This window comes from Emys orbicularis, chromosome 3 (genome assembly GCF_028017835.1).
Source record: "Emys orbicularis isolate rEmyOrb1 chromosome 3, rEmyOrb1.hap1, whole genome shotgun sequence".
Classification (NCBI taxonomy): Eukaryota; Metazoa; Chordata; order Testudines; family Emydidae; genus Emys; species Emys orbicularis.
In genome coordinates, this window is record NC_088685.1 from 183974391 (window position 1) to 184001694 (window position 27304).

Sequence of the window (27304 nt, forward strand, 5' to 3'; positions counted from 1 at the left end):
TGCACGCCCATATATGTCTGGTTTGGGTGGGGAGGAGAGATGTCAGCATGACATCCTGCAGTAACCCGCACTTGAGAGCCCTTTGGGAAGAGGAGCAAGTGCCCATAATTATGTGGTGCAACCTAGGCAAGAGAAAACAAAGCCACAGAAGAGCAGAACTCTCCTCTCCTACCAATGTTTGCAGGTGAGTCAACAGCATTTCACAATCAGTGGAATGTAATAATACCTGTATGGGGGCTTGATCTTCATCCATTGCCAGGAGGAGGTCATTGACCAACATGACCAGTGAAGTTTCTGTGTTCAAACTGATAAGGGAAAAGATGTTTCAGAGGAATCTAGATAGTGTGAGAGATGTCTTGCACAACTACTATCTTACTGAAAAATGGAAAGTGAATTGGCAAGATTGTCAAGGCATGGCTTCTTGAGCAAAGGCTGTGTTAATATTTCCTTCAAAGCAACAGGCATGCTGCTTTCTCTAAGAGAAGCTTTGACAATTTCCATCTGCAAAGGACCCAGTACTTCCTTACTGATCTTCATTAATCAGGAAGGATATGGGTCCAAAGTACAGGGTGTGACACCAAATTCTCCCACCACTCCCAACACTGAGGCTGAATTCTAACAGAGAAGACATCCCCTTTGTCTACAGTTTGTTAAACCAACCCCCCAGATCTGAACACCCATTCCTACTACTTTGTAAAAGTCTAGATCCAAACTTTGCAGAACAGGCATATCTCTATGTCAGTGTAAATCAATCCCTGACTAAAACTAATTAGAATCTGAGATGATATTGCAAATACATCAATTCCAGCTAATTTTGAATAACAAATCATAAAAGATGTTTAGAAGATTATTTCAGTTTATATTTGCAGACAGTTTTACATTGACGATATTAACAGTTCCATATGCTTAAGCACGTTAGAAGTTTTTTATGTCAAAATGTCTGATATTATGAATGTTCTTTTTTACATATTTATTTAATTAAAAGGATGTGATTACATTTCATGTGTGATTTTGTTTCAAACAATAATGTCCATGGGAAAAATAGCCAGGAAAAATAATATCTAATTTTTCCATATATGTGAAAAGACTCCACAATAAACATAGTTTTAAATGTTACAGCACATTGGGATTGCTAATACCAGTTACTGATCGGACCTGTGACACAGGAAAAGACAAAGTGAGCCCTGTCTATTCAGCAGTTTATGGTGGTAATGAAGAATGCTTGGAAATGTTACTTAAAGAAGGCTATAGCCCAGATGCTCAGAAGTGCCTAATCTTTGGCTGCATATCACCTATGTGCATGGTTTTCCAAAAGAAGTATGTATATCTCTAGTGTTTTTTCATTTGTCATAGGTTAACTATACTGCTATTTATCTCAGGCTTACTTTTTAAAATATATACATTTTTTTTCCTTCTCAAGTTTTGAGACTACAGAGTAAACCTTAAGTACCTCTATAGTGCACTAATTCTGGGTCACATACATGAGATAAAGAACCTTGCTAAAATCTCCTTTGGGAAGCTCTGTTCTTTGAAAAGGAGTCTTGTAGAACATAATTGCAGTCTAGTTTCCTGGCTTTCAAAAGGCCTTATCAACCATCTCTGTCTTCTGGGAACTTGACATGATGCTGTAATTGAATCAAACAGATTCTTAATTAGCTAGATTCTTTTCAGTAAGATTGAGTTCTTGGAAAATACTATTTTACTTTCTCTGTATGCCAGTCTTTTGTGTAAAAACAAAGCAACATAAAATTGTTTTAGACAAGTGCCCCCTCCCCCTCCAAATCTCAGTATTCCGGAGACAAGACTGTCCCATACCCTGAAAGCAGAGCTTTCAGTATGTTACAGGTGTTGTGAACTACCAAAGAGTTTATACTTACCATAGATTATAAATCCCTTGAGATCATGATCACTGTGTCCCATTTGTTCTGTACAGTGTGTATGACACATGCTGTTGGTGCTCAACAAATGGTTATTTGATACAACAAGAGGAAAAATTGTAAAATGTAACTACTGTTAATTCACATTTTAACTTAATTTACTTGATATTGAAAGTATATTCATGAGTCAGGACTTCCTTCCTTCTGCCCTTCAGTTCACTATTTTGTAGTTATTAATTTTATTAATAAAATTGGTAAATCTCTTCTTCCACCTAATTCTGTATATAGTTGGGTTTGTGGGACCTTTGAACAATAAAACCAACATGATAATTATCTCATTATTCTGTGTCTATTATTCCCTCCTCCCAAAACTTGTCCTTAGAGAGAATGCATTACACATTGAACCAAATCTAGATACCAGTGAAAATAATGGTGCAGGATTAGCCCCCAAGACACTTCTTGAGAACTCTGAGCTTCACATGTGATATCTTAATGGATCTGATATTGGACTAGGCATTAGAATGATAGAGATATTCAGTACTTGCACATATTGGAGAATAATATTTGATAAACACATACAAATTATTTTTGCAATAACTACATTTATTATTAATTTAATACTTTGACAGAATGCAATTTTAACTTTTTTATGTACTGTAGATCACAGCAATATTATGCATCTGAAGAAGTGAGGTTTTTACCCACGAAAGCTTATGCCCAAATAAATCTGTTAGTCTTTAAGGTGCCACCAGACTCCTTGTTGTTTTTGTAGATACAGACTAACACGGCTTGATAGTAATGTTGTGTGGCTAATGTGCTTTTTTTAAAGGAAAATTGTTTAGGCTATTAAATTAGATCTACTTAAAAATCACATTCTAACAGAAGAATGACTCTTGAACACAGGGTTAAATTATTTCCTGGCACAGTGCCACTGAATTCAAGGAAGTAATGGGAGGAGAGAATTTGGCTTATCTCTAATTTTAAAAAATGCATCACTTAGTTGATCCAAATAGCACCACTTTTTGGTGCTGTCTTCATTTTGTGCATTCAGTGCTTTCATCTCCTCATTCTGATTTCTTGCCCTGTCCTGATAGGGCAAAAGGCGTAACTGCAGCAAATTTCCAGCAGAAAAAAAAATTATGTGCGGCACATGAATTATACGCGTGCACGCAGTGCCGCACAATTTCCCCAGGAGTGAATATTGGTGGAGGAGCCTTATTTTTAGGCTCCTACGTTTGAAAATATTAAACTGTGTATAAAAATAATTCATAAAAACTTTATTAATGTATTGCAAGTTTAAATAACTTCATTTTTTTCTTACGCAATGTTAGCCTCTGGTGCTGCAGACACTTACTCACCTGCATAGCTAGAAGCAGATGAGTAGTCCCATATAAGTCAGTGGAACTGTTCATGTGAGTAAAGTTATGTGCCTGTTGAAGTGTTTGCAGGATCAGGACCTGAAATTAATTTTTTTTTCATCTGTGGCAGTTTTGTAAAATTCAAATAAGATACCATACCAGTATTGACATGTTTCGGGGGTTGGGAATACAGGAATTTTGTTCCTTATAAATTTTAATCTAAAGTTGCAATAGCATAGATTTTCAAAGTAGTTTTACAAAGCCTCAACCTAGTTTAAATTATGATTTAGATTACTTAATTAAAAAAACCCATGGATTTAAATTGGCTTGATTTAAATCACTCCACCCTGACTTGATCACATTAATTACTTGGAATTTTCTGAGCACATAGAGAATCTTCTAAGGGTCCATGTCTGAATTTTAAAAACCCTTCTAATTCCATATAGCAAATTTGAAGACTGTCTCCTGTGAAACCATCTTGTCTGATTAGCAGTTGGGGAAAATTAAAACCTGTTCCATATAATTGGTGTTCTGTGGAGAAAGTGTGTTTCATGTGCCAGAACCTCTTTCCTTCCTTGCCTCAGCTTTCCCCTAAGGTTGTTTTGTTTATTTGTCTATTTTATTTTATTTTATTTTTTTGCCATCCCTTTCAGTTTGTATTTCCTTTATTTTATTTTTCAGTTAGGGTTGTACTGTGGCTTTGCCACAAATCCCGAGTAAGGGGCAGCACATAGTTGTGCTGCTCCAGGAACAAACCAGGAACCAAATTGTGACTCTGAGTCACAATCTGATCTCCCATTCCCCACTTGATCTGAGTGGGAAGTAATTTATGCCAACCCTATAAATGACACAGATTACCGGTACTTCCCCTTCTATGTCGGTTCAGCTGTGCAATATCTGGCAATACAGATAGATGATGCAGGAGATAAAATAAACACTTTACACCTCCTTGCTCCTCTGCATGGACATGTTACTAGGGTCATGATTGTGCCCCTTGAGATTTTTTTTCTTGTCTACCTTTCCTTTCTTCCTTCTTTGTCTCTTACTTTGCTTCCTTCTTTCCTCTGTTTTCTCTTATTACTTTTTTCCAACTAGTCCTCTTTTCCCCTTCCACTTTCCCCTTATTTTTAAATGTTAGTTTTTCACAATCTGCTGTGTATATTATATGTTGTAAGGTCCCTTTATAATATGACATTACAACTCCTTTTTTTTCCACATAAAGCAGCATGAACAAAATGTAGCAATCTACCCAAATCAAATGCAAATACAGACCCTTAAGGAAAAGTCCCCTCTGTTTTTTAAGCAGCTTCTAAACGTTTCTTTTTAATTTACTGCTGTTGTCATTTGCTAAGGGAAGGTGTTGCTTCCTTGAGTGCTGATTCCAAAGTTACCATGGAGCTATTTCGCCTTTGGTTATTTTTTTAAGGCAAAGATAATGATGAAGACTGAATGTGATTTTGATCATTCATGAAGTACCATGTACAAGATATTTAAAGCAAGACAAAATCAAATTAATCAAATTATTTGTACAGTGCTTTAATTATAGGAGTTTATTCAGTTGCTAAATTACTAGGGTATAAAGTACATGGCTATCTATGATTATTTCCTGATTCCTAGTATCAGATGAGCTGTAGCCATACTACAGAAGACACATCTGTTGTCTCATATTATGAAAGAGGTAATTTGGTGATTACCTGCGAAGTTCTCTTATTGTATAGGATGTTGGTCCTGGAGTGGTTGTAACCTTTGATAGGTAGGGAACTGGCAAAAGTGTTCTATGCTGAAGCTTTCAGTAATGTTAGAATTTGTTATCCCTGAGAGTTTGATAGTGGTATTGGAGTGTGCATCCCGTACAGATTGATGTTTAGCTAAATTATGCTCAAATATTAAAATTTTCATGACGTTAAGCATATAGTGTGTGTATAATATATGTGAAAGTTATAATGTGCATGCATTTCTCTCCTCATCAATATTCTTGAGTGTTGCATACGTTCTTCAACAGGATAGTAAACTCTTAAAAAAAACCTTTCTAAACATATTGTAAAATTGCTTCACAAGAATCTCTCAATATGTGCCATGTATAGAATCATAGAATCATAGAATATCAGGGTTGGAAGGGACCTCAGGAGATCATCTAGTCCAACCCCCTGCTCAAAGCAGGACCAATTCCCAACTAAATCATCCCAGCCAGGGCTTTGTCAAGCCGGGCCTTAAAAACCTCCAAGGAAGGAGACTCCACCACCTCCCTAGGTAACGCATTCCAGTGCTTCACCACCCTCCTAGTGAAATAGTGTTTCCTAATATCCAACCTAGACCTCCCCCACTGCAACTTGAGACCATTGCTCCTTGTTCTGTCATCTGCCACCATTGAGAACAGCCGAGTTCCATCCTCTTTGGAACCCCCCTTCAGGTAGTTGAAGGCTGCTATCAAATCCCCCCTCATTCTTCTCTTCTGGAGACTAAACAATCCCAGTTCCCTCAGCCTCTCCTCATAAGTCATGCGCTCCAGACCCCTAATCATTTTTGTTGCCCTCCGCTGGACTCTTTCCAATTTTTCCACATCCTTCTTGTAGTGTGGGGCCCAAAACTGGACACAGTACTCCAGATGAGGCCTCACCAATGTCGAATAAAGGGGAACGATCACGTCCCTCGATCTGCTGGCAATGCCCCTACTAATACAGCCCAAAATGCCGTTAGCCTTCTTGGCAACAAGAGCACACTGTTGACTCATATCCAGCTTCTCGTCCACTGTGACCCCTAGGTCCTTTTCTGCAGAACTGCTACCTAGCCATTCGGTCCCTAGTCTGTAGCTGTGCATTGGATTCTTCCGTCCTAAGTGCAGGACTCTGCACTTGTCCTTGTTGAACCTCATCAGGTTTCTTTTGGCCCAATCCTCTAATTTGTCTAGGTCCCTCTGTATCCGATCCCTACCCTCTAGTGTATCTACCACACCTCCTAGTTTAGTGTCATTGGCAAACTTGCTGAGAGTGCAGTCCACACCATCCTCCAGATCATTAATAAAGATATTAAACAAAACCGGCCCCAGGACCGACCCTTGGGGCACTCCGCTTGAAACCGGCTGCCAACTAGACATGGAGCCATTGATCATTACCCGTTGAGCCCGACGATCTAGCCAGCTTTCTATCCACCTTATAGTCCATTCATCCAGCCCATACTTCTTTAACTTGCTTGCAGGAATACTGTGGAAGCCCGTATCAAGAGCTTTGCTAGAGTCAAGGAATAACACATCCACTGCTTTCCCCTCATCCACAGAGCCAGTTATCTCATCATAGAAGGCAATTAGGTTAGTCAGGCATGACTTTCCCTTGGTGAATCCATGCTGACTGTTCCTGTATTGTATCTAGAAGCAATACAGAATTTTAATAAATAACCTGCCAGTTTAGTAATTTTCCCGAGTGAAAATGCTGCAGCAACATTTGCCTTAAATTTATTCCGCTTCAGCTAAAAGGGCATATTTCAAGGGAGGAAATCAGCAAGGACATAATTTTTTTTTTAAACAGTGAAAGCATGTCCCTATGACTGTGCCTATTATAGCTAATATTTCTCTGGTCAGGCTGCAAATGATTTTGAATTGCTTGAGGCAGGAACTCATGCAAATCCTGAACTGCGCATGTGAAATCATACATCTGGATAATAGCCAGAATGTGCTTTGCCATGTCTCCTATAAATTATGTATAAGGTTTGCAGTGAAGCAATGCCTAGGGTTTATTGTATTAAATTTCACTGCATACCTCTTAGACCATGTCTTTAAAAATCAATGAGCATCATTTCACTGTTCTGTCCTGTTCTTAGTGTATAATAAATATAGTTTTTAGAAAATGAATCAGCCCTGCTAATGGTACTCAAAAATGTTGCTACAAATGAGACAGGCAGCAGAGGATTAAATTCCAAACTGCCTCATAGAAGCAACATTCTGTAATCAAATTATTAACTAAAGGCCACATGTGCAACCAACACACAAATGATTGGTTATATCATCATTCATTATCACAATATCATTAATAAAGACTAATCACACAGATGTTAAAATGTCTTGCTGATAATTGCAATGAAGGCAAAGAAAAACTAATGATTTTCACCTTACTTTTTTATCTTTTAAATGAATCAAAGGAATCTAAATAGCTATTTGGATTCAGCTATCTTGTGAATATATGCACAGGTCTTTTAGCCTGCAAAGTCTTGATTAAAATCCAGTATAGAAAAAAATGGCTCTTAGTTATGAGATCTTGGGTGACAGCATTTCAGCGTTCTAACACAACTGTCTTCTTTATTGCATCCCACAAAACTTATCTGGACAGCAGATTTTCAAATTAAAAGCAAGATCTTTTTTAAATGGCTCTAATAGAGTTGGGAACTAACTTAGTGTCACACAAATCATGCTAAATATAAACCTTAAGGAAAAATGTTAATAGGTTAACTGGTTGATTGCATTACTCTAACTTCAATACCCAGAAAGACATTGGAAAAAATTATTGAACAATCAGTTTGTTCAAACCTGGAGGATAATAAGATAAGTAATAGCCAGCAAGGATTTGTCAAGAATAAATCATGCCAAACCAACCTACCGTAGTTTCCCTCTTTGACAGAATAACTGGCCTAGTTGATGGTGGGAAGCAGTAGATATGAGTTATCTGGACTTTAGTAAAGCTTTTGACACTGTCCTGCATGACATTTCTTAAACAAACTAGGGAAATATGGTCTAGATGAAATTACTGTAAGGGGGGGGGTGCACAACTGGTTGAAAAAACATACTAAGAATAATTATTAATGGTTCACTGTCAAACTGAGAGGTTATAGCAAGTGGGATCCCACAGGGGTTTGTCTTGGGTCTGGTACTATTCAAAATTTTAATTAACGACTTGGATGATGGAGTGAAGAGTATGCTTATAAAATGTGAGGCTGTCACCAAGCTCTTGATAAATTGGAGAATTGGTCTGAAATCAACAAGATGAAATTCAATAAAGACAAAGGCAAAGTACTGCACTTAGGAAGAAAAAAAATCAAATGCACAAATACAAAATAGGAAATAACTGGCTATGTAGCAGTACTGCAGAAAAGGATCTGGGGGTTATTATAGCGGACCACAAATTGAATATGAGTCAACAGTGTGATGCTGCAGTAAAAACAGCAAATGTCATCTGTGATGTATTAACAGGAGTGTCGTATGTAAAATGTGGGAGATAATTTTTCTACTTTAATCAGCACTGGTGAAGCCTCAGCTGAGTATTGTGTCCAGTTTTGTGCATTACACTTTAAGAAAGATATGAATAAATTGGAGAGATTCCAGGGGAGAACAACAGAAGTGATAAAAAGATTTAGAAAACATGACTTATGAGGAAAGATTGAAAGAATTGGGCATGTTTAATATAGAGAAGAGGGGGGGGGGGGGGAGCCTGAACGCAGTTTTTAAATATGTAAAAGTGGAAGCTGATCAGTTGATTTCCATGTCCACTGAGTGTAGGAGAAGTAATCGACCTAGTTTGCAGCATAGAAGATTCAGGTTAGATATTAAGAAAAACTGTCTAACTACAGTATAAGGATAGTTAATCATTAGAACAGGTTACCTAAAGAGGTTGTGGAATACCTGTCAATGGCGGTTTTTAAAAACAGGCTAAACAAATACCTGCCAAGTATGGTCTAGGTCTACTTAATCCTGCCTCAGCACAGGGGATGGACTAGATGACCTCTCAAGGTCCCTTCCAGCATTACACTTCTATGATTCTGTGAATTTCAGGACATTTCCAGGATTCTCAGAAATGGGGAGCATTTTGATCAAAATGTTATGTACATTGTCTATAAAAGTGAATACATTTAATATATTAAAGAGAAGTGTAATGAAGTGCGTATCCTGTCTTCTTATAACAGAGACATAGGAGACTGGGTAATAGGACTGGTATTTCAACACAGGCTTTCACTTCTAGGTTACCAATTTAAGTGTGAACGAACAAGTGGTGACTGAATATGTGAAAATGTGAAGTTCAGTTCAGTACTTGTTTGGTATTGGAGAGATGACACCAGTAAACTGATATTAATTGTTAGTCTCAGTAGAGAGTCTAGGGATTGAGAGAACAACCTTGCTGCATCTAGATGATCCATACAAAGCTGGTTTGAAGCATACTGGCAGGACAATATAAGTAGAGCCTTGGTTTGATAAATATTTGTATCTACATCTGATCCGCAAACATGATCCACAGATATCTGCAGATTTGCAGGGTTCTAGATATAAAATTTGGAACCACATCCATCCACAATCTACAAACATGGTCCGCCGATATCCACATCCACGGGATACAAAGCAGATATCTGCAGATTTGCAGGGCTCTAAGTATAAGAAAGCTTGACCTGCTGCTTCCTTGACTTCAGCTGTTCTGTGGATAATTAGAAGGCTTAATTTTCCAATACTATACTGATCCAGCATCTTTCACAAACATTACTTAAACTAAAAATTATTGCTGATATAATTTAATTCAGTTTCTTTTTTAATCAAATTTTCAGGAACAAAAATGCAAAAGTTTTAAATTTTAATACTGATCTCTTTTGGGGAATACAGATTACTTGAGTGACGTTTTAAGGTGATGCTTTCTAGAAACAATCACTGTTGCAACAGTCTAAAATGGTTTGTTACAAAAGGTTCTCTAGTCTGATTCTATAGTAACTTTAGCAGTGTATTTTCAGTATTATTTTAACAAGATGTCTTGTTTCTGTGTGATATTGTAGGTTTTATGGTTTAATTCCTATTCTTCTGAAGCATGGGATCCACCTACTCGGGATTAATTTAGAATATTGCCTGCATCACAAAAAGTTTTCTTGGTTTCGGCACTTCTTGAAGGTGGGCTGCCCAATGCCTTCTGGGGAACGCTTACTAGAGTTTACAAAATATGCCGTTAAAGCGCAAGAACAGTACAAAGAATGGCTACCATATCTATTGTTGGCTGGATTTAATCCACTGAATCTGTTGTGCAGACTGTGGTAAGAAAAATAATACTGACTTGTATTTTAGATGTTGTGTACTAAATACTGATCTCCAAATTCATGACTAACCTAGTTTAACAAACGTTTTCACTGAGCAGCACATCATAACCAGTGCTTACAGTGAGCCAGGTGACAATGGGTTTCAGACCCAGGAAATAAAATTTCTAACCAGCAAGCCAGATTGCTGAAGGGTGGGTGGCACATTTTAGTACCTCTGGGGGAAAACACCTTCTGATTTGCTGCTTTGCCCACCTCCTGGGAAAGAGCAGCCAATCAGAGCTGCTGCAGGAAACAGGCCGAGCTCTCCCCCTTCTGTCATGAGCCCACACTGTTTTCATAGGACAGCAGGGAGCAGGAAGAGACCAGCTGCACAGGGAGACTCTTCCCTCTCTTCCCTCTTGCCCCTCTGAGCTATTGGACAGCTCCCCTGCTCCCTCCCCCTGCTTTCCCCGCTTCCTCCCGGCAACACCCAGTCTGGGAAGAGGGAGAGGTTCCCCTGCTGCACACCCGCCTCCCCGGTCTGGGAGAGGGGGGTGGAGAACTCCAGGAGCTGCAGGAGGGGCAGAGGTGAGACTGGAGGGGGCAGGAGTGATGGGGACAGAACAGATGGGGGCACAATTGATATGGGGACTGGAGGAGGCTAGATTGAGGGGGCAGGATTGATTTGGGGATTGTAGGGCAGAATTAATTCACCAGGGGCACAGACAGATGTAGAGGTGATGACAGACCCCTCCACATTTTTCAGATCACTTTAAGCACTGAATTCAGTTATCTAACTCAGGATCATGACTGATAGAGATTTCAAATGTCTTGAGTGAAAAGTTCACACAGAAGGGCAGGGTTCAATGTTATAAAACTTTTCCCCTTGTCTGGGAAGAGAGCCAAAGCAAGGCTTGGTCTTTTTTTACTCCAGGGAATGGGGTGCTCTGCGTTTTTCACTAAACAGTCTTTCTTCCCTATCAGTTCCCTCCTCCTGTGAAAATGGTGTGCTACCCACCCCAAATCAAATGAAAGTATGTAAGTGCAATAAAACAATGGTATAAGAAAAATCTCAGATAATTCTGGGTCAAATGGGAATTTAAACAGTGTGGGAGGGGGAATTCCTCTAGCATTCAATTCAGTGGCAGGGCGAGAAGGAAGTGGGTAAAATTACAGATTGTCATTGTCACTTGATTTTTTGCCTTAGTACCATAAATTTTATGTTGTTTTATACAAAGTGTGAATTAATTCATTTCCGATAAAAATAACTGGATTGACTGTTTTTACATTTAATTAGGCATTATAGAAATTATTCTAGTATTTAAAGGGGTCAATATATTTATATTCTGATTATTTTTTTCCTTTTTCCATGTCGTCATGCAGAGTGAAAGCTTTGACTCTGCACTTCCATATGTATGAGTTGTAACCAAATATTTTGAAACTATACAAACACATGAAATAGAAATAATGGATTAGACAGAGTCCGCGGATTTGGTATATTCACAAAACTTTGCATATCCTGTTAGTAATTCCATTTACATGTAATCTTTAATTTGTATAGAAGGAGTTGAATTTTAATGTCCACTCAGTTTTAAACATTGATTTGTTTTAAATTTTGTGATGATATTATAGTTGAATTTGTCATACTGCTTACAATGTTAACTTCATCATTTGACTGATTTTCTTGATTTAGTGAAATTTTATATTCATTGATTTTCTACTCAGCAGTTAAAGCAACATATTTTAAGCCTGACATGATAAATGGTATTTGTGATTACACTGTACTTACAAATAAAGAGCAGTGTAGGATTACAAGAGTAAACACTATAAAAGTCCTAATTTTTTGTGACTCTTGTTGTCCATTTGTATTGTATGTAACATTTTTTTATATTGTCAGCTAAACTATAAGTGCTTTTATACGTTTCTTGACTTAAATTGTTTAAAAACATTCTTGTTAAAATAACTGCCTGTTACAGTGTAATCTACAGATCTGATATATTTTTGCAACTTTAAATGCAATGCTAGGTTTTTTTCCTCCTGGAAAATAATGGCAGAATAATAGAAAGTAAATGCCATCTGTGCCTATGGTTTATTAACTGTCACTTGCTTATGGTTGTACAACTGTACAATATAATGGTAAGTGTACTACAGTAACAATAAATTTTAGTGGGAGTATCAAAAGTGGTAAGCAAACTCACCATTGCGTTAAAGAAAGCAATGCAATCAGATTAATCACTCCTGTGCATTGTTCAGATAAATGCATGAAAATGACTCTGTTGGTCACACATGAACTAAATTAATGCTGAAAAATGAAATAATAGAAAAAATAGAACAGGCAAGGAGTTTTTTTATTATTAATTTTAATCACCCAGTACATTTGTGTGTTTCACAGCATTTTATGTTTTATCCTATTGGTTGAGTCAGATGAAAATGGAAGAATACATATATATCATAGAAATTATTATGTGAAAGTGAAAGTATTGTATTTCAGTACATTTCAAATACCTTTTTTTAAAAATAACTCCTTTAGACTTCCTGCGTAACCCACTTATTCTGTGAAGGCTATTGTTTACCATTTTTTACACATTTTCTTGGAGAAATGAGAGATAAATCACCCTAAAATCAGTGTGTGCATAAAACTCAAATCTTTTTTTTTATTATTCCTTAGGTTTTGGTTTGATTATTTTTAAAATTAAATAAGCCATTAAACATTTTTCCAGATGTCATGGAAAGACTAGGCAATAATGTGAGACACTCATTCACCCTGGTGTTGAGAGACCTTATAAAAACCTAGATAGAGATGGAATAAGCAATTCTTGCACAGAAAAATACTGCCTATTACTAAGGCAGATACATTTTAGAGTGTATACTTTCTCTTACAGTGTAGCTTAATTCTAAAAGTAATGGAGGAAGATATAATTGCTTTAGTAAAGTGTTATGCTGTCAAAGTTATTTTAGAATTCCCTTTGATGTTTTGTTATGCTTAGGATGTAGATTTCCAGGAACTTGTTATAAAAACATAAATCTTTCAATATGTTTCCTCCTCTCCCCCAAGATTATCTTTGTGGTAGTGTGTACAACAGTTGACAATGTTATGTGGTAATTTTTTATCGTGTAGGATTTATTCTGTGAATGATGACATCCTTAATTTCACTCTGGAGTTCACTAACTGGAAAAGGCTTCCTCCAGCTGTAGAACAAAATCTCTCTGACCACAAAGAAACCTCCACCTGGGTTCCACATAACCATTTTGGTAAGAAAAACAACCAATCAGCTGATTTCTGCACATACCAATTTCCAGAATTTAAGAGGGAAATAGCTTTTTGGAACAATATGTGAAGATTGCAGAACGTAAAATTAAATTGGATAGAAATTTTGTTTTCATACTTGGGGGAATCAGTAGTTGTCCTAAACTAAGATCATATTTGAATTAATAAAATAAACAGTATAGGAAGTGAAATACATAATGTGTTTCAAACTGATACTTTTAGTCAGGATTATCCTCTCCATGTAATTATTCTTATACAGATTAAATAAAAAACTGTCTAAGATAAATACTGTTTTAAGTGCCCTTAAACATGAAAAGGCAGCAGGATGGCATCATAACACATATGTATGAAATGAAATTCAGAGAGCCTATTGTTTGGAAAGATTTTGAGGACTGTAAACTAGTTAACTTTGATCTTATTAAGTAATCTTTACAGGTCAATTAGCTTGACAATTGGTATGGAAAAATCTTCGTAGCTAGTTCAGGGGATTAGTTAGGTATGCCCTTTGGAGGGTTGGTGTAAAATATATTGTAAGGGCACCAAGTGTAAGTTAATAGTGAACCTTACTAAAATGATTTGTTCTGCCTATTTGAAGATTTAAGGGGAGATGATGGATATTACTTGATTACTTTTTCTAGACAATGTTCCCCTAACTTTGTTTATTGAATTTGATTTATACACTCAATACAAAAATGCCTATCCACTGATCTAAGCACTTTTGACAGTAATTAAAAATACAAACCATATAAATATTATAATAAATACCTAGATATCCAGCAGCCTCTCTTCCCTCCTATAATTAAAATATAGTCAACCAAAAAATGAATAAATATATTTCCACAAATATTCTCTCTCGCCACACACACCCTTCCCAAAAGCCAGTCAGAACAAATGGGCGGTGCAGTACCGAGCTATCTGAAAAATTATGCAATACTGTTTCCTATTGATTCATTGTAAAACGAATTCCTTTTTAAAGCGGTGCTATAACATCTGCAAAGTGCTTGTTTTTATGTTTATTTTATAAGACTTTCCCTGGAGTAGTGTATTTAATACTATTCAACATACACCTCTACCCCGATATAACGCGACCCGATATAACACGAATTCGGATATAACGCGGTAAAGCAGTGCTCCGGGGGGGCGGGGCTGCGCATTCTGGCGGATCAAAGCAAGTTCGATATAACGCGGCTTCACCTATAACGCGGTAAGATTTTTTGGCTCCCGAGGACAGCGTTATATTGGGGTAGAGGTGTATCTTATTGGAGTGGGAGAAGGTTTTACATAAAGAAATTTACTTGATCAAAGTTTTTCTGTGTTCCCTTAGTTATTAGTGAATATATTTATATTGTAATGAATGCTGCTTTCTTTGCAGTCAATTTCTTCCTCCTGCTTGATCCTTCGGTGGAGTTTTAAATCTGTGTTTTGTTTAGGACATCAGTCTGTTATAGAAATTAATGTGATGTCCTAAATTTAGCATTAGGACTTCACTGCAGGATCTGCTGGGAAAAGACAAGTTATTATTCATAATTACCAAGCATAGTAAGAAAAATATGAAAAAACATGAAATTGTTTCTTATATATTTTAAGTTTTCCTAGTATGAAAAAGTATGAGAATGATTATACATTTAGCAGACTTAAAAATGTTCCATTTAGGAGCTAGAATATGGGGGCAGTTAGTAACTCCTACATTTTTGGTAGTCTTCCTTGGTGGTCTTAGTCAAATTGTAGAAGGTAGAAGCAGACCATCCTCAGACAGTGTGCTTGATTGCCCAGGGCCAGAATGCTTGCATAATCAAGCCTAGTGAGAAAAGTCAGAGAGAGAGAGAGAAAGAGATCATCCTAAGCACCTCACAAATTTTTTTGTTTGTTTTTTATTACTGCTCAGTCAGCTCTAGCCAGAGAGAGAGGAAAGGCAGGCACGTTGAGGTACATCCTGCATGTATGTGGCATGTTACACTGGACATTTGAATGTTACTAGGCCTTGAATGGTACTAAGAATCCCAGAAGATTTAATATCAGAAATTAAAAATGAAGTATTTGTGCTAAATATAAAAGAACCTGTCATTACATCTCATTTCTGATATGTTTGTTTCAAGCACTCCAGACTGAGAACATTAACCACTGTAGGTGAAATTCACCCCAGTGCAGAGGAATAGTACAGGTCTATGTAGAACTTAACTTCTACTATAGCCCTATTTTGATGCTTTACTTAATCTCTATGAGTATGTCTACACTGCAATTAAAAACCCATGACTGGCCAGTGCCAGCTGACTTGGGCTAAGGGGGTTTGGGCTAAGGGGCTGTTTAGTTGCACTGTAGATGTATGGGTTTGGGCTGGAGCCCGGGCTCTGGGACCCTCCCTCCATGCAGGGTTCTATAGCCCAAGGCTCCAGCCTGAGCACAAACACATACACTGCAGTTAAACAGCCCCTTAGCCCAAGTCCCTTAGCCTGAGTCAGCTGGCATGGGCCAGCACAGATGTCTAACTGCAATGTTTACCCTATATCGGTAGTTCTCAAACTTTTGTACTGGTGACCCCTTTCACATAGCAAACCTCTGAGTATGACACTCCCCGCCCCCAAATTAAAAACACATTTTAAATATATTTAACACCATTATAAATGCTGGAGGCAAAGCGGGGTTTGGGGTGGAGGCTGGCATCTTGCGACCCGCTGAGGGGTCCCAACCCCCAGTTTGAGAACCCCTGCCCTATATGGTGTACAGGCAGCATTTGTACTCTTAGGGTATGTCTACATTGCCATGTTAGCCCAGGGTTAGTAGAACTTAAGTTAGGAGACCCTGGGTTTGTTAACTGAGGGCTTGAGCATCTACACTTATTTGTAACCCCAGGATAGGAATTGTTGAACCATGGGTCCCAACCTGGGGCTCCAGCATCTACACTGCATTATGCGGGCCCAAGTCCAGCTATCCATATCCCAGACTTTCTAATGCCCTCCCAATAATATGGCCACTCTAGCCCTTTGTTCATGGTACGGCATAGGAAAACTTGACTGTCTGCCAAACTTGACTGTCCAGAGGGCAAAAAAAAGGCAGCCTGTGGGATTGTGGAAAACTTTTGGTGGACTCCCAGAGCACGAGTCCAGTGGAGCATCTGTGCTGCAAAAAGATAGGACTTGAACCCTGGGTCCCAGCTTGACTTAGGCTCGGCCCCTCTCCCCTATGGGGTCCCAGGACCTGAGTACAAGCCCTGGCTTAGCATGATTTGTGTGTGGATGGAAGGAGGGAGGATTAGACTTGAGCCTGTGTTTGCAGCCTGGGCTTATACTGCAGTGTAGACATACCTTTAGGCCTTATCTACACTACACAGTTTTGTCAACAAAAGGCAGCTTTTCTTCACAAAACAGTGAAGGTTCACACACTACAATGCTACTTTTGCCAACAAAACTCTCTTGTTTTGGCAACAAAATAAAACCACCTCATCCAGACACACAGAGCTTTTTGCGGGAGAGTTTTATCAGTGTAGACACCACTCTTGGTTTTGTCACTGTAAATGGCCTCCAGGAGGTGTCTCACAAAGCTCATCCTGACTGCTCTGGTCTTCAGTTCAAACTCTGCTGCCCTGCAGCCAGGTAAACAAGCATCTGTCCCTCCCGCTTTAAAGGCCCGGGAATTTTTGAAGTTCTACTTCCTGTTTGCTCGATGTGGAGAGCTCACATTGCATCTTCCTAGCTGACCTTGGCAGCTCCACGCAGCACATGTTCTCCCGCTTGGACTACTGCAGAGTTGTTGAATCTGCTGAGTACATGGGGAGAGGAGGCTGTCTAGACCCAGCTTCTCTCTAGCCATAGGAATTTTGATACGTATGGTCAGATTTCTCGTGGCTTGTGTGATAAGGGCTATGAATAGGACACAGTGCAGTACCAAGCAAAGGTAAAGGAGCTGAGGCAGGCGTACCAGAAGGCAAGGGAGGCAAACTGTCACTCCACTGCTACGCCGAAGACCTACCGCTTCTATAAAGAGCTGGACACCATCCTTGGCGACGATCCGACCTCCATCACTAAGAGCCCCGTGGATACTTTGGTGGGGCTGGAGATGGCGGACAGTGGACCTAACCCCGAGGACGAAGTCATGGATGAGGAGGTAGATTTGGAGGACAATGTGGAGTCCATTGGAGGGTTGTCCAGTGGGGTGGCGAATCAGGAACTCTTCTCCACTCTGGAGGTGTCTACCCAGTCCCAGCAGTCCTCCTCCGGCAAGCAAGAAGCAGGAGAGGAGATCCCTAGTAAGTGATCTTTTTGAGTTGATGCTGCTCAGTTATATGACATACGGCTTTCTTTTGCTTTGTATAGTATAGAAGTAGGTGAATGGTGAATGGATAGAAATGTGCAAGACTAGCTGTGTTTGAATGTGCTCCAAATTCCCATGCGCCACTAAGCAGTCCAGCAGAACAGTATATTGATGCACACCAAGATTTCACGTGAATCCTCCAGAGAGATCTCTAGAAAACATTCCTGGAGGTACTCGGCAATCCTCTGACGAAGGTTCCTTGGCAGAGCTGCTTTGTTCCTTCCCCCATTGTAGGAAACTTTCCTGCGCCACTTGCCAATGGGACCAAAGCAGCGTGCAGGGACCAAAGCGGCACACAGACGAGCAGCATATGGACCGGGTCAGTAGATGCATCCTTGCTTAACCTCAGCAGTGTGGGAAATGGTGGCAGAATTTATAATATTGTCCCTACTCATCTGTACTGATCTGCATGAATCATCACTAACACTCTTTGCCGCAGCTTGAACATCCCCCACTCTCCCGAGACAAACTCACCATGTTTAGGGTGTGTGCTTGCCAAGGGTCAGTGAGAAGGTGATTGGTATGTTACAAGAGATGAACTTTACTGTAATGATTCAGTGCTGTGCATGAACTAACAATCATGCTTCTGTGTATTGTATCTTGAGCTTCTGCAGATGTGGCCTTCAGGGGAACCCTCTACACATCGGCCGATACAGAACTGTTTTCCAGGCCCTCCCTAAACTCCTCCCACACATTCCTTTCAACTTTCCGGAACATCTCAGTATCCCGTTCACTTCATCCCTTCGGACAGTTTCCAAAATGATAGCTGGACTTGCGCACAGCTATGAGACCCTCTAATGTCCTGCACTGCTATCTCCCTTCCCACCAAGCCATGCTAATTGGTGTTTAATAAAAACAAACACTCCAAAAGATAACCAATCTTTATTTGTGTCCTACAAATTGTCATTGCAGCCGATAGGAAAACATATACATGCAGTTTAATCATTTGCTTACTGCAAATTCTGCTCAGGAATCATCACAAGTGTTAGGCAAACAAACAAAACTCAAATTAGTGAAGCATGGCTGTATAGAAATACACATTACTGGTTCTCATTCTCAAAATGTTGCCTCAAAGCCTCCCTGATTCGAGTGCCCCTTGTTGTGCCCCTCTAATAGCCCTGTTATCAGGCTGCTCAAAATCATCAGCCAAGTGATTTGCCTCAGTGTTCCACCCCTGGGCAAACTTTTCACCCTTAACCTCATAAATATTACGGTGAGTGCAGCTATGACCATTGGAATGTTTTCCTCACTTAGATCTAACCTGCCATAATCGCCAGCACACTTTTAATTGGCCAATTTCACATTCCACGCTCATTCTGCACCTATTCAGCCTATTGTTGAAGGGCTCCTTGCTGATGTCCAGGTTTCCCATATAAGGCTTGATGACCCATGGGAGTAAAGGGTACGCTAGGTCTCCAGGATCACTATGGGCATTTCAACATCCCCAAATGGAATCTTCTGGTTTGGAAAGAAAGTCCCTGCTTGCAGCTTTCTGTACAGGTCAGTGTTCCTGAAGATGCATGCATCATGCACCTTCCTGGACCACCCTGGGTTGATGTCAGTGAAATGGCCATGGTGATCAACAAATGCCTGCAATACCATGGAGAAGTACCCCTTTCTATTGATGTACTCTGTCGTAAGATGGTCCGGTTCCAAAATTGGAATATGTGTTCCATCTATTGCCCCACTGCAGTTAGGGAATCCCATTTCCGCAAAGCCATCCACTATTTCACACACATTGCCAAGAGTCACAGTCCTTTGAAGCAGGATGCAGTTAATGGCTCTGCACACTTACGTTAACACTGCCCCAATGGTCAACTTCCTGACTCCAAATTGATTTGAGACCAACTGGTAGCAGTCTGGAGTTGCCAGCTTCCACACTGCCATCGCCACGCACTTCTCTACTGAGAGGGCTGCTCTCATTTTGGTGTCCTTGCACCTCAGGACTGGGGCAAGCTTCCAAAGGAAGGTGGCTTTCCACATCCAAAAGTTCTGCAGCCACTGCTCATCATCCCAGACCTGCATAACAATGCGATCCCACCACTCAGTGCTTGTTTCCTGAGCCCCAAAGTGATGGTCCACTGAGTTCAGCTGCTCCGCGAATGCCAAAAGTAATCTGATGTTGTTTCTTTCCATAGCACACAGCAAGTCAGGCAACTCTGATACCTGTTCAGATTGGGAGCTCATGATATCCTTCATGACCGTCCGTGATGTGTTAATGACAGTTACCACAACAGCAGAGAGCAGTGCAGGATCCATCTTTTCACACACACAGGGCGGGTCCATAGTAAACGGGGGCCGTTGAAAAATGCTGCAAAATGCAGTCGGAAGCCCATAGAATGCTGGGACAGAAAGAACTGCATCATGGGACATTGAGCCTGCACCCATGATGCGCTGTGATCCACTCCACCATCCCACAAGTTCTAGCTGCAAGGTGGCAAGTAGCACAGTGGGATGGCTACCCACAGTGCACTGCTCTCACTGTTGATACTAGAGCACCAACTGTGGACGTGCTCTGCTGATAGGAGGAGCATAGTGTGAATGTGCAATAGCAATGTTATTATAGCGCTTTTTGATCATCGACATAATGTTTGTTGACAAAACTCTGTAGTATAGACAAGGCCTTAGTGTCTGCATAAGGAAAACTGAAAGTGTAAACCGAAACCAGGATTGTAATGTGATAATACCAAAATATAGGGTTCTTTAGTGATTTCCCCCCCCTTTAAATGGGCAGCTGAGGGGGGGGGGGAAAGATGCACAGGTCAGTTCTGCATTCATGGAATTTCTATATTCTTTTTCCATCTCTTCCTCCCTCACTCTTCCAAACCTCTGATTTCCTTCTAATAGTTGTGAGAACTGTGCTTATTATCAGTCAGAAAGTGGGATAAGCAGCCTCCTCAGAATTTAATGCCACTGCTTTCAAGAGTAACATTTTTCAAAAAAATGACTGATAAAGAGTAAGTTTCTTTTTTTGGGGGGGGGGGGGGGTCCCATCATCATGAGGGCTAAAAGGGACTCTCATCCCTTTTAGAAAAGACCATGTTACTGCATTCTATATTTTTGTGCTACATTTCGGATGGGACTGTTTGTTGGGACAGAACACTTCATGTGTAGCAGCAAAGTTGGTTGAGTGTGGTATGAGGGTGAAAGGTGACATAATATTTTTTTTTTAAAAAGTGGAACTTTTTTCTTTGAAGATGCTACATTTTAGAGAGTTTTACCTTAAAAGAATATTGATTTATTGCAGCTATTAAACTGCTCTCCACTGTCTCTGCAATAAGTTCATCTTATTTTTTACTTGAGGCTTTTTTAGGGAAAGAGGCTATGTTTTTAAGTCAAATGAAAAAGAGGGAGATATGAAATGGATCTTGTCTCTTTATAGTTTATGTGAGTTTTGAACTGTGCTGTACTTTAAGTTGGTGGAAGATCATGGAAAATTTCAATATAACTGGCAACCTTTTTTGCTTTTGTAGTTAAAAGGTCTCTTTTTGTGTCTTGTATTTGTGAGGCAATCTTCAGAGTGTATATATGGTATTAAGTATAAAACTATGCTAGTAGTAGCATTTTCCAGGAAATAGAAGTATGCTTCATGTCAAAGTAAAAGTGGCATTTTACAACCTATATACAGACTGTGGAACATATAAACATGATGACTGAAAATAAATGAAATTGAAAGCACCCAAGGCAAACATCACATTGTATAACCATTAAGTACTGTATACTTGACTGAATATATGAGTAAATGAATTGTTTGGGAATGAAAGGAATAAAGATAAATACAGTAGAACTTCAGAGTTACGAACACCAGAGTTAGAAACTGACCAGTCAATCACACACCTCATTTGGAACTGGTAGTACTCAATCACACAGCAGAGACCCCAAAAAGCAAATACTGTACAGTACACTACTGTGTTAAACATAAAGTACTTAAAAAAAGGGAAAGTTTAAATTTTTTTTTTGACAAGGTAAGGAAACTGTTTTTGTGCTTAATTTAAATTAAGATGGTTAAAAGCAGCATTTTTCTTCTGCATAGTAAAGTTGCAAAGTTATATTAAGTCAATGTTCAGCTGTAAACATTTGAAAGAACAACCATAACGTTTTGTTCAATTACCAACATTTCAGAGTTATGAACAACCTCCATTCCTGAGGTGTTTGTAACTCTGAGGTTCTACTGTACTCTATAGTACATTACTATAGATAGATTGGATATGGAATTCATATTGGGAAAACTTTGTCTCTTGGGTTAAAAACATGATCCTAGGTATTAAAGTGCTGTGGATGATCTTCCTCAATGGACACTGTAAGAGGTTCGCGCCGGGGCTCGACCCTCTTGGGCAGGAGGGGAGCCACACCGACTCGCCACTGGGGGAACGACAACCAGTTAGTTCAGGGGCTCAGGCCCTCGGGGCTGAGCAAACAAACAATTAGTTCTGGGCTCAGGCCCTCGGCTGCAGGGGCTGAGCAAACAGACAGTTAGTCCTGAGGCTCAGGCCCTGGATCAGGGCGGGGCACAAACAGTCATGGCTCAGGCCCTTTGGGGCAGGGGCTGAGCAAACAACATAAGGGGCTCAGGCCCGTTGGTGCAGGGGCTGAGCAAACAGTCAGTTAAGGAGCCCAGGCCCTCTGGTGCAGGGGCTGAGCAGACAAGCAGTTAAGGAGCCCAGGCTCCTACACCTGAGCGTTGGGTGAGGGGGAAGCCTGCCACCCGTGAGCAGGGGTGGCAGGGGGGGACGCAGGCCCACCCACTCCACTGCGTCCCAGCCCGGGGCCCTAGTAGCGGCTGCTGCCGCTGCGAGTCAGTGGGGTATCCTGACCGAAACACACTGACATCGGCTCACATGTGTCTGCAGCCTGACCGGGGTCGGCTACCCCCGGGCTACTTCCTGGTTCCCCCTCAGGGCCTACCTCGTTGGTGCCGCCGGGTCCGGGCCAGTCCACCAGCATCGGTTCCTCTCGTCCGGGGCTTGGGGGCAGGTCCGGCAGCTCCTCGGGGAAATCCGGCCACTGGGGCTCCGGTGGTTCCTCCGGGTAGCAACAGGGGCGGAGGGGCTCTGGGGGCGCCTCGCCTTCGTAGTTGGCGCGGGGCAGGTCCAACGGCTCCTCCCAATACCGGGTGCGGGGGGGCTCCGGCGGCTCCTCCTCGTAGTGGGCTCGGGGGAGCTCCGGCCAGTTAGGGCAACGGTCTTGGGTCTCAGCGGTCTCCCGGCCGCGAGCTCCCGGCGGCACGTCCGCTCCCTGCAGCGGCCGGGCCCTGACTGAGCTCCGGCGGCCGGCCTTTATACTTCCTGTCCCGCCCCTTGACTTCCGGGGGGCGGGAACAGGCGGCGGTGGCTCCGCCCACTCGGGTGCCTGCAAGGGTGCTCCCTCTTCTGGGCAGGAGGGGAGCCACACCGACTCACTACAAGACTGATCCCAAAGATTTTTCTTATGTGCTAAAATCCTAATTTTTTGTGTTTCATTCTGTCCCATTGAAATATGTACTATTATCCTATACTTCTGCTAAGTATTCTGTATTTTACTCAGAGGGTTATAGGACCTTGTGTTTGCCAGTTGTAGAATTCCATAATTAATACTGCTGTTCACAAAGGAAGGAGGCAATTGCACATCTCTAGTAATTACTTAGTATTAAAAGTTTCAAGAATTTTGAGCATGTAGCGTTAGCAATGAGTCTGACTCCCCAAAACTCCTGAGATTGGCTTAAAACTCATGAGATTAAAATAATAAATTTTATTTCATTTTATTTGTTTTGTGCCTTTTGAGTTCACATTTTCAAGGCTTTCTCCACAAATATGAGGGCTAGAAACGTTTTTTTAATTGGTTAGTTGAGATTCTCATGTAATCATGTTACTTCAGGAGCTGGGACTTCAAGAAAAACATCAAATATTCTAAGACTTGTGGTGAAGTTGCAGAGCTGGCAGCATTGCAAATGCCCCTTTTCAGATACAAACAAAGAGAGGCTATAAAAGGAACCTTCGCATGCCTCCATCCACAACTTTTTCTACAAAATTAAAAAAAAAAATTGGGTGAGGGGGATGGATCTGCAGATGCAATGTACCTGAACAGCAGATACCAGCAAAATAAGTTTTCTTTCTCCTTTGCTAATTGTTCTGCAGATCCTCAATCACAGGGGATACAGAAAACCAAAACCCAACATTAACCACCCAAGAAGGAGAGCAGAGGAGGCCTAATTTAAACAATGATTGCAGAATTGCCATCCGAAGGGTGCATTTTAAGAGAGTAATGCCTGACTGGCAATTCATGTGGTAGTTTTACAAATCTTGATCCTAGGCACACTAAGCATGCCATTGAAGCTGTAACTAGGTCTACTAGAGTGAGGTATCTGACCCTAAAGAATACCAGCTAGATCATAACAAGCCTGCATATACAGCCTAATTCATTTTAAAAGTCATTCAATAAAACTAAGATTCCTTGTAAGATAAGGGTGAAATGAGAGCAGTTGGTGCTGTGGTGCCCTTTTCAATAGTCTCAGTTGCTAAATAGTCTTGCTCAAATTGTTTGGAGACACTAGTATGCCGGTGTTCTGCTAAACTGTGATGGGGAGGGCTCACACATCATAAAAGTGTGGATCTGTAGAGGGCATTCTGAAGGAGAATCAGTTGCTAAGGCTGTCGCTTAATCATTAACTCACAGCATACTCTTCAATTTTGCTGAAATCTGCTGGTTTCTTTCTGATATCTGCTGCAATATCTAAGAAACATGTCAGACCTTTGCTATAGTTTTTGTGTGCGTTGATAAATAATACATAATCCAGGTCTTGCATTGAGCCATTTTGACAGTTGTTGCCATACCAACATTTCTCCACCAATGCAGTAATCTGCACCGTGGGGCCCGCCTACTTCATTGGAGATCAGGTGAAATATGACACTGAACAGTAGTAGTGCTGTTGGGTGACCTCCGGCAGCTATTCCTCTGTGGCCTCTTGTTTCCTGACTGACTCTTTCTTCTCCTGGAGAATAGAACTGATGTCCACTCCCTTCTGAGGGTATGTCTACACAGCAGCTGGGAGCATACTTCCCAGGGTGGGTAGACAGACACACATGGTGGCTTGTATTAGCCACCTGAGTACATAACCTGGGGGTCGGACAGGTATGTATAAACTGGTCATCCCTCTGCACCGTGGAGGAGGAAGAGAGCACAGTTTCCCCTGTCCACATAAGCCAGGGGATGGGGAAAGGAAGAGAACTCCCCCCACCCATTTTGTGGGAAAGGCCGAAGAGGATTGTCACCATCAACAAGGCTTGAAAAATATACCCTTTTACTCCTATTAGCCTGAGAGAAAAGGCAGTAAAGAAATGGCAGGGGACAGAGAGAAAACAACTTTAAAGTTAAGACATTGTTCTAGCTATTCATGTTACTGTCCTTTATTATATTTCCTTGGCAAAAAGGGGACCTCAAAGGCAGGGAATTCCACTTTAAACCTTTGGAGAGACAACAGATTGGTTGTGGCCTGAGAGGAAAGGGACTCTGAGGTGATAGTAGCCTGGGAGTAGGGAACATAGATACAAGTTTGTTTTTTTCCAGTTAGAGCACAGATATTTTATACTAGTTCTTGTTGCTCTGTCACACTCCTGCTCTTGAGATAAAGGTCAGCCAATTACTTATGGAAACCACGTAGCCACACACCACCCATTGGGAGAGTGTGGGTAGGAGTGTGAAGATACAGTATGTGATCGTCATTTGCTAAATAGACCAACCGAAGAATGAAATACCATCTTTTAATAATGAAAAGGTTAAGTTAAACTCTGATCAGAAATTGTTTTTTCCTGTCTTTTGTATGAGTCGGCTAGTATAACGTAATGTCTGCACTTGGGTAATAGTTAATTTAATTAACCTTCACTCTTCTCTCCATAGCTTTCCCCTCTCTGTTAGCTCACTCAATAGATGGACGATGTCCTCTTTTAATCTTGATTCCTTTTCTTTTATTCCTCCTCATTCCCCTCTCCCCCCAATTGATTTAAACTCTTACCATGTTTCCTTGATCCGGACTCTCTTTTCCTAACATTTGAATTCTGACACCCTTCACTAACTCCATTGCTTCTCCTCTTCCTTTCTGCCACTGAGCACTGTTGGCAAAAAATCTGGCATGCTGATTCTTTTTATGCTTTTTAAATCTACCTTAAATTCCATTCAAACTGGGCTCTTTGTTCTGTAAGCAAGTCCTAATGCCATTCTGGAGACTTGGCATTTAAGGTTTAATGAAGCCTTCCATTTTAAACCAAGTTTGGATCTTTTCATTGCACCCAAATTTATCAGCCTACCTAACATTTTTGAGGTTTTATGTTGTGCCAGTGCAAAAATTTTCTAGAGCATCTGAGGCAAATCTGAGGCTACATCTACACTACAGGGGGGGGGGTCGATTTAAGATACGCAAATTCAGCTACGCGAATAGCGTAGCTGAATTCGACGTATCGCAGCCGACTTACCCCGCTGTGAGGACGGCGGCAAAATCGACCTCCGCGGCTTCCCGTCGACGGCTCTTACTCCCACCTTCGCTGGTGGAGTAAGAGCGTCGATTCGGGGATCGATTGTCGCGTCCTGACGGGACGCGATAAATCGATCCCTGAGAGGTCGATTTCTACCCGCCGATTCCGGCGGGTAGTGTAGACCAGGCCTGAGAGACTGGGGAGTCCAAAAAATGACACAATCTCACTTTATGGATATATTTCTAATATATTTATTTAATTTTTGCTCATCATAACTCAAAAATGGGTTGGGCTAGATACTGCTGCTCTGGTTTAAACCTTGGTTTTGGCAAAATTACTGTAGCAGCAGAATTATTGTAGATGATTATACCACTTTGCACTGTCAGATTGGCGGTAAAGAGGCCTTAGTAAAAATGAGAATCAGATCCTTAAGTGTTTATAAAAGTCATGAATTTTTATAAGATTGTGACCAAGAGATTGTTAGTGAGAAATGTGAGTTTAAAACAAATTTTTCTATAAAATAAGAAGGGGAAGATGAGAGAGAAGGTGAAAGGAGAGAATTACATTAGGGAAGACTCAACACAGTTAAGTCTCCCTGTCTCCTTTCTTTTGTATAATCAGATATATTTTTGTTCTCTTCTGGTGTCTGTCTGAAACAAAAATTGAGCTCGTACCAGGCCATGATATTCCTTAATTTCATGCTTATTCAATTTTTAGCAGATTGGTCATTCTTAATTAATCAGATCTTATAGCAACATTTTAGGTAAAACAAAATCTTAATGTATTATATGAAGGCTTAAAGCTGCATTCCAGCATCTGTATTATTTATTTATTTGGCGTATGCAATCTGGTCAAGCCAAGCCGCAGCATTCTTGTAAACGATGTTCAAGGTACGAAGACCTCCAGGATGTTGAGTCATTTTGCAGTCTCCAACAATGTGTGTCATGGTTTGTGGTTGTCCACATTGACATAATGGACTGTCTGTAAAACGCCACCAAAATTCCGCTGTTGCATCTGTATTAAATAGTAACAACATATTGCAATGTATTTTCTCTGCATTGGTACACCACTTGACTC

The 27304-nt window shown here is 40.6% G+C and overlaps 1 protein-coding gene across 1 annotated transcript in view; it reads left to right on the plus strand.

Annotated features, from left to right (window-relative positions):
- Window positions 1-27304, plus strand: part of ASB3 (ankyrin repeat and SOCS box containing 3) — a 114683-nt gene that overhangs the window by 86415 nt on the left and 964 nt on the right. The window contains exons 8-10 of the mRNA XM_065401193.1: window positions 1120-1317; window positions 9974-10225; window positions 13326-13459. Coding sequence (XP_065257265.1) covers window positions 1120-1317; window positions 9974-10225; window positions 13326-13459 — 584 coding nt within the window. The remainder of the gene's footprint in view (window positions 1-1119; window positions 1318-9973; window positions 10226-13325; window positions 13460-27304) is intronic.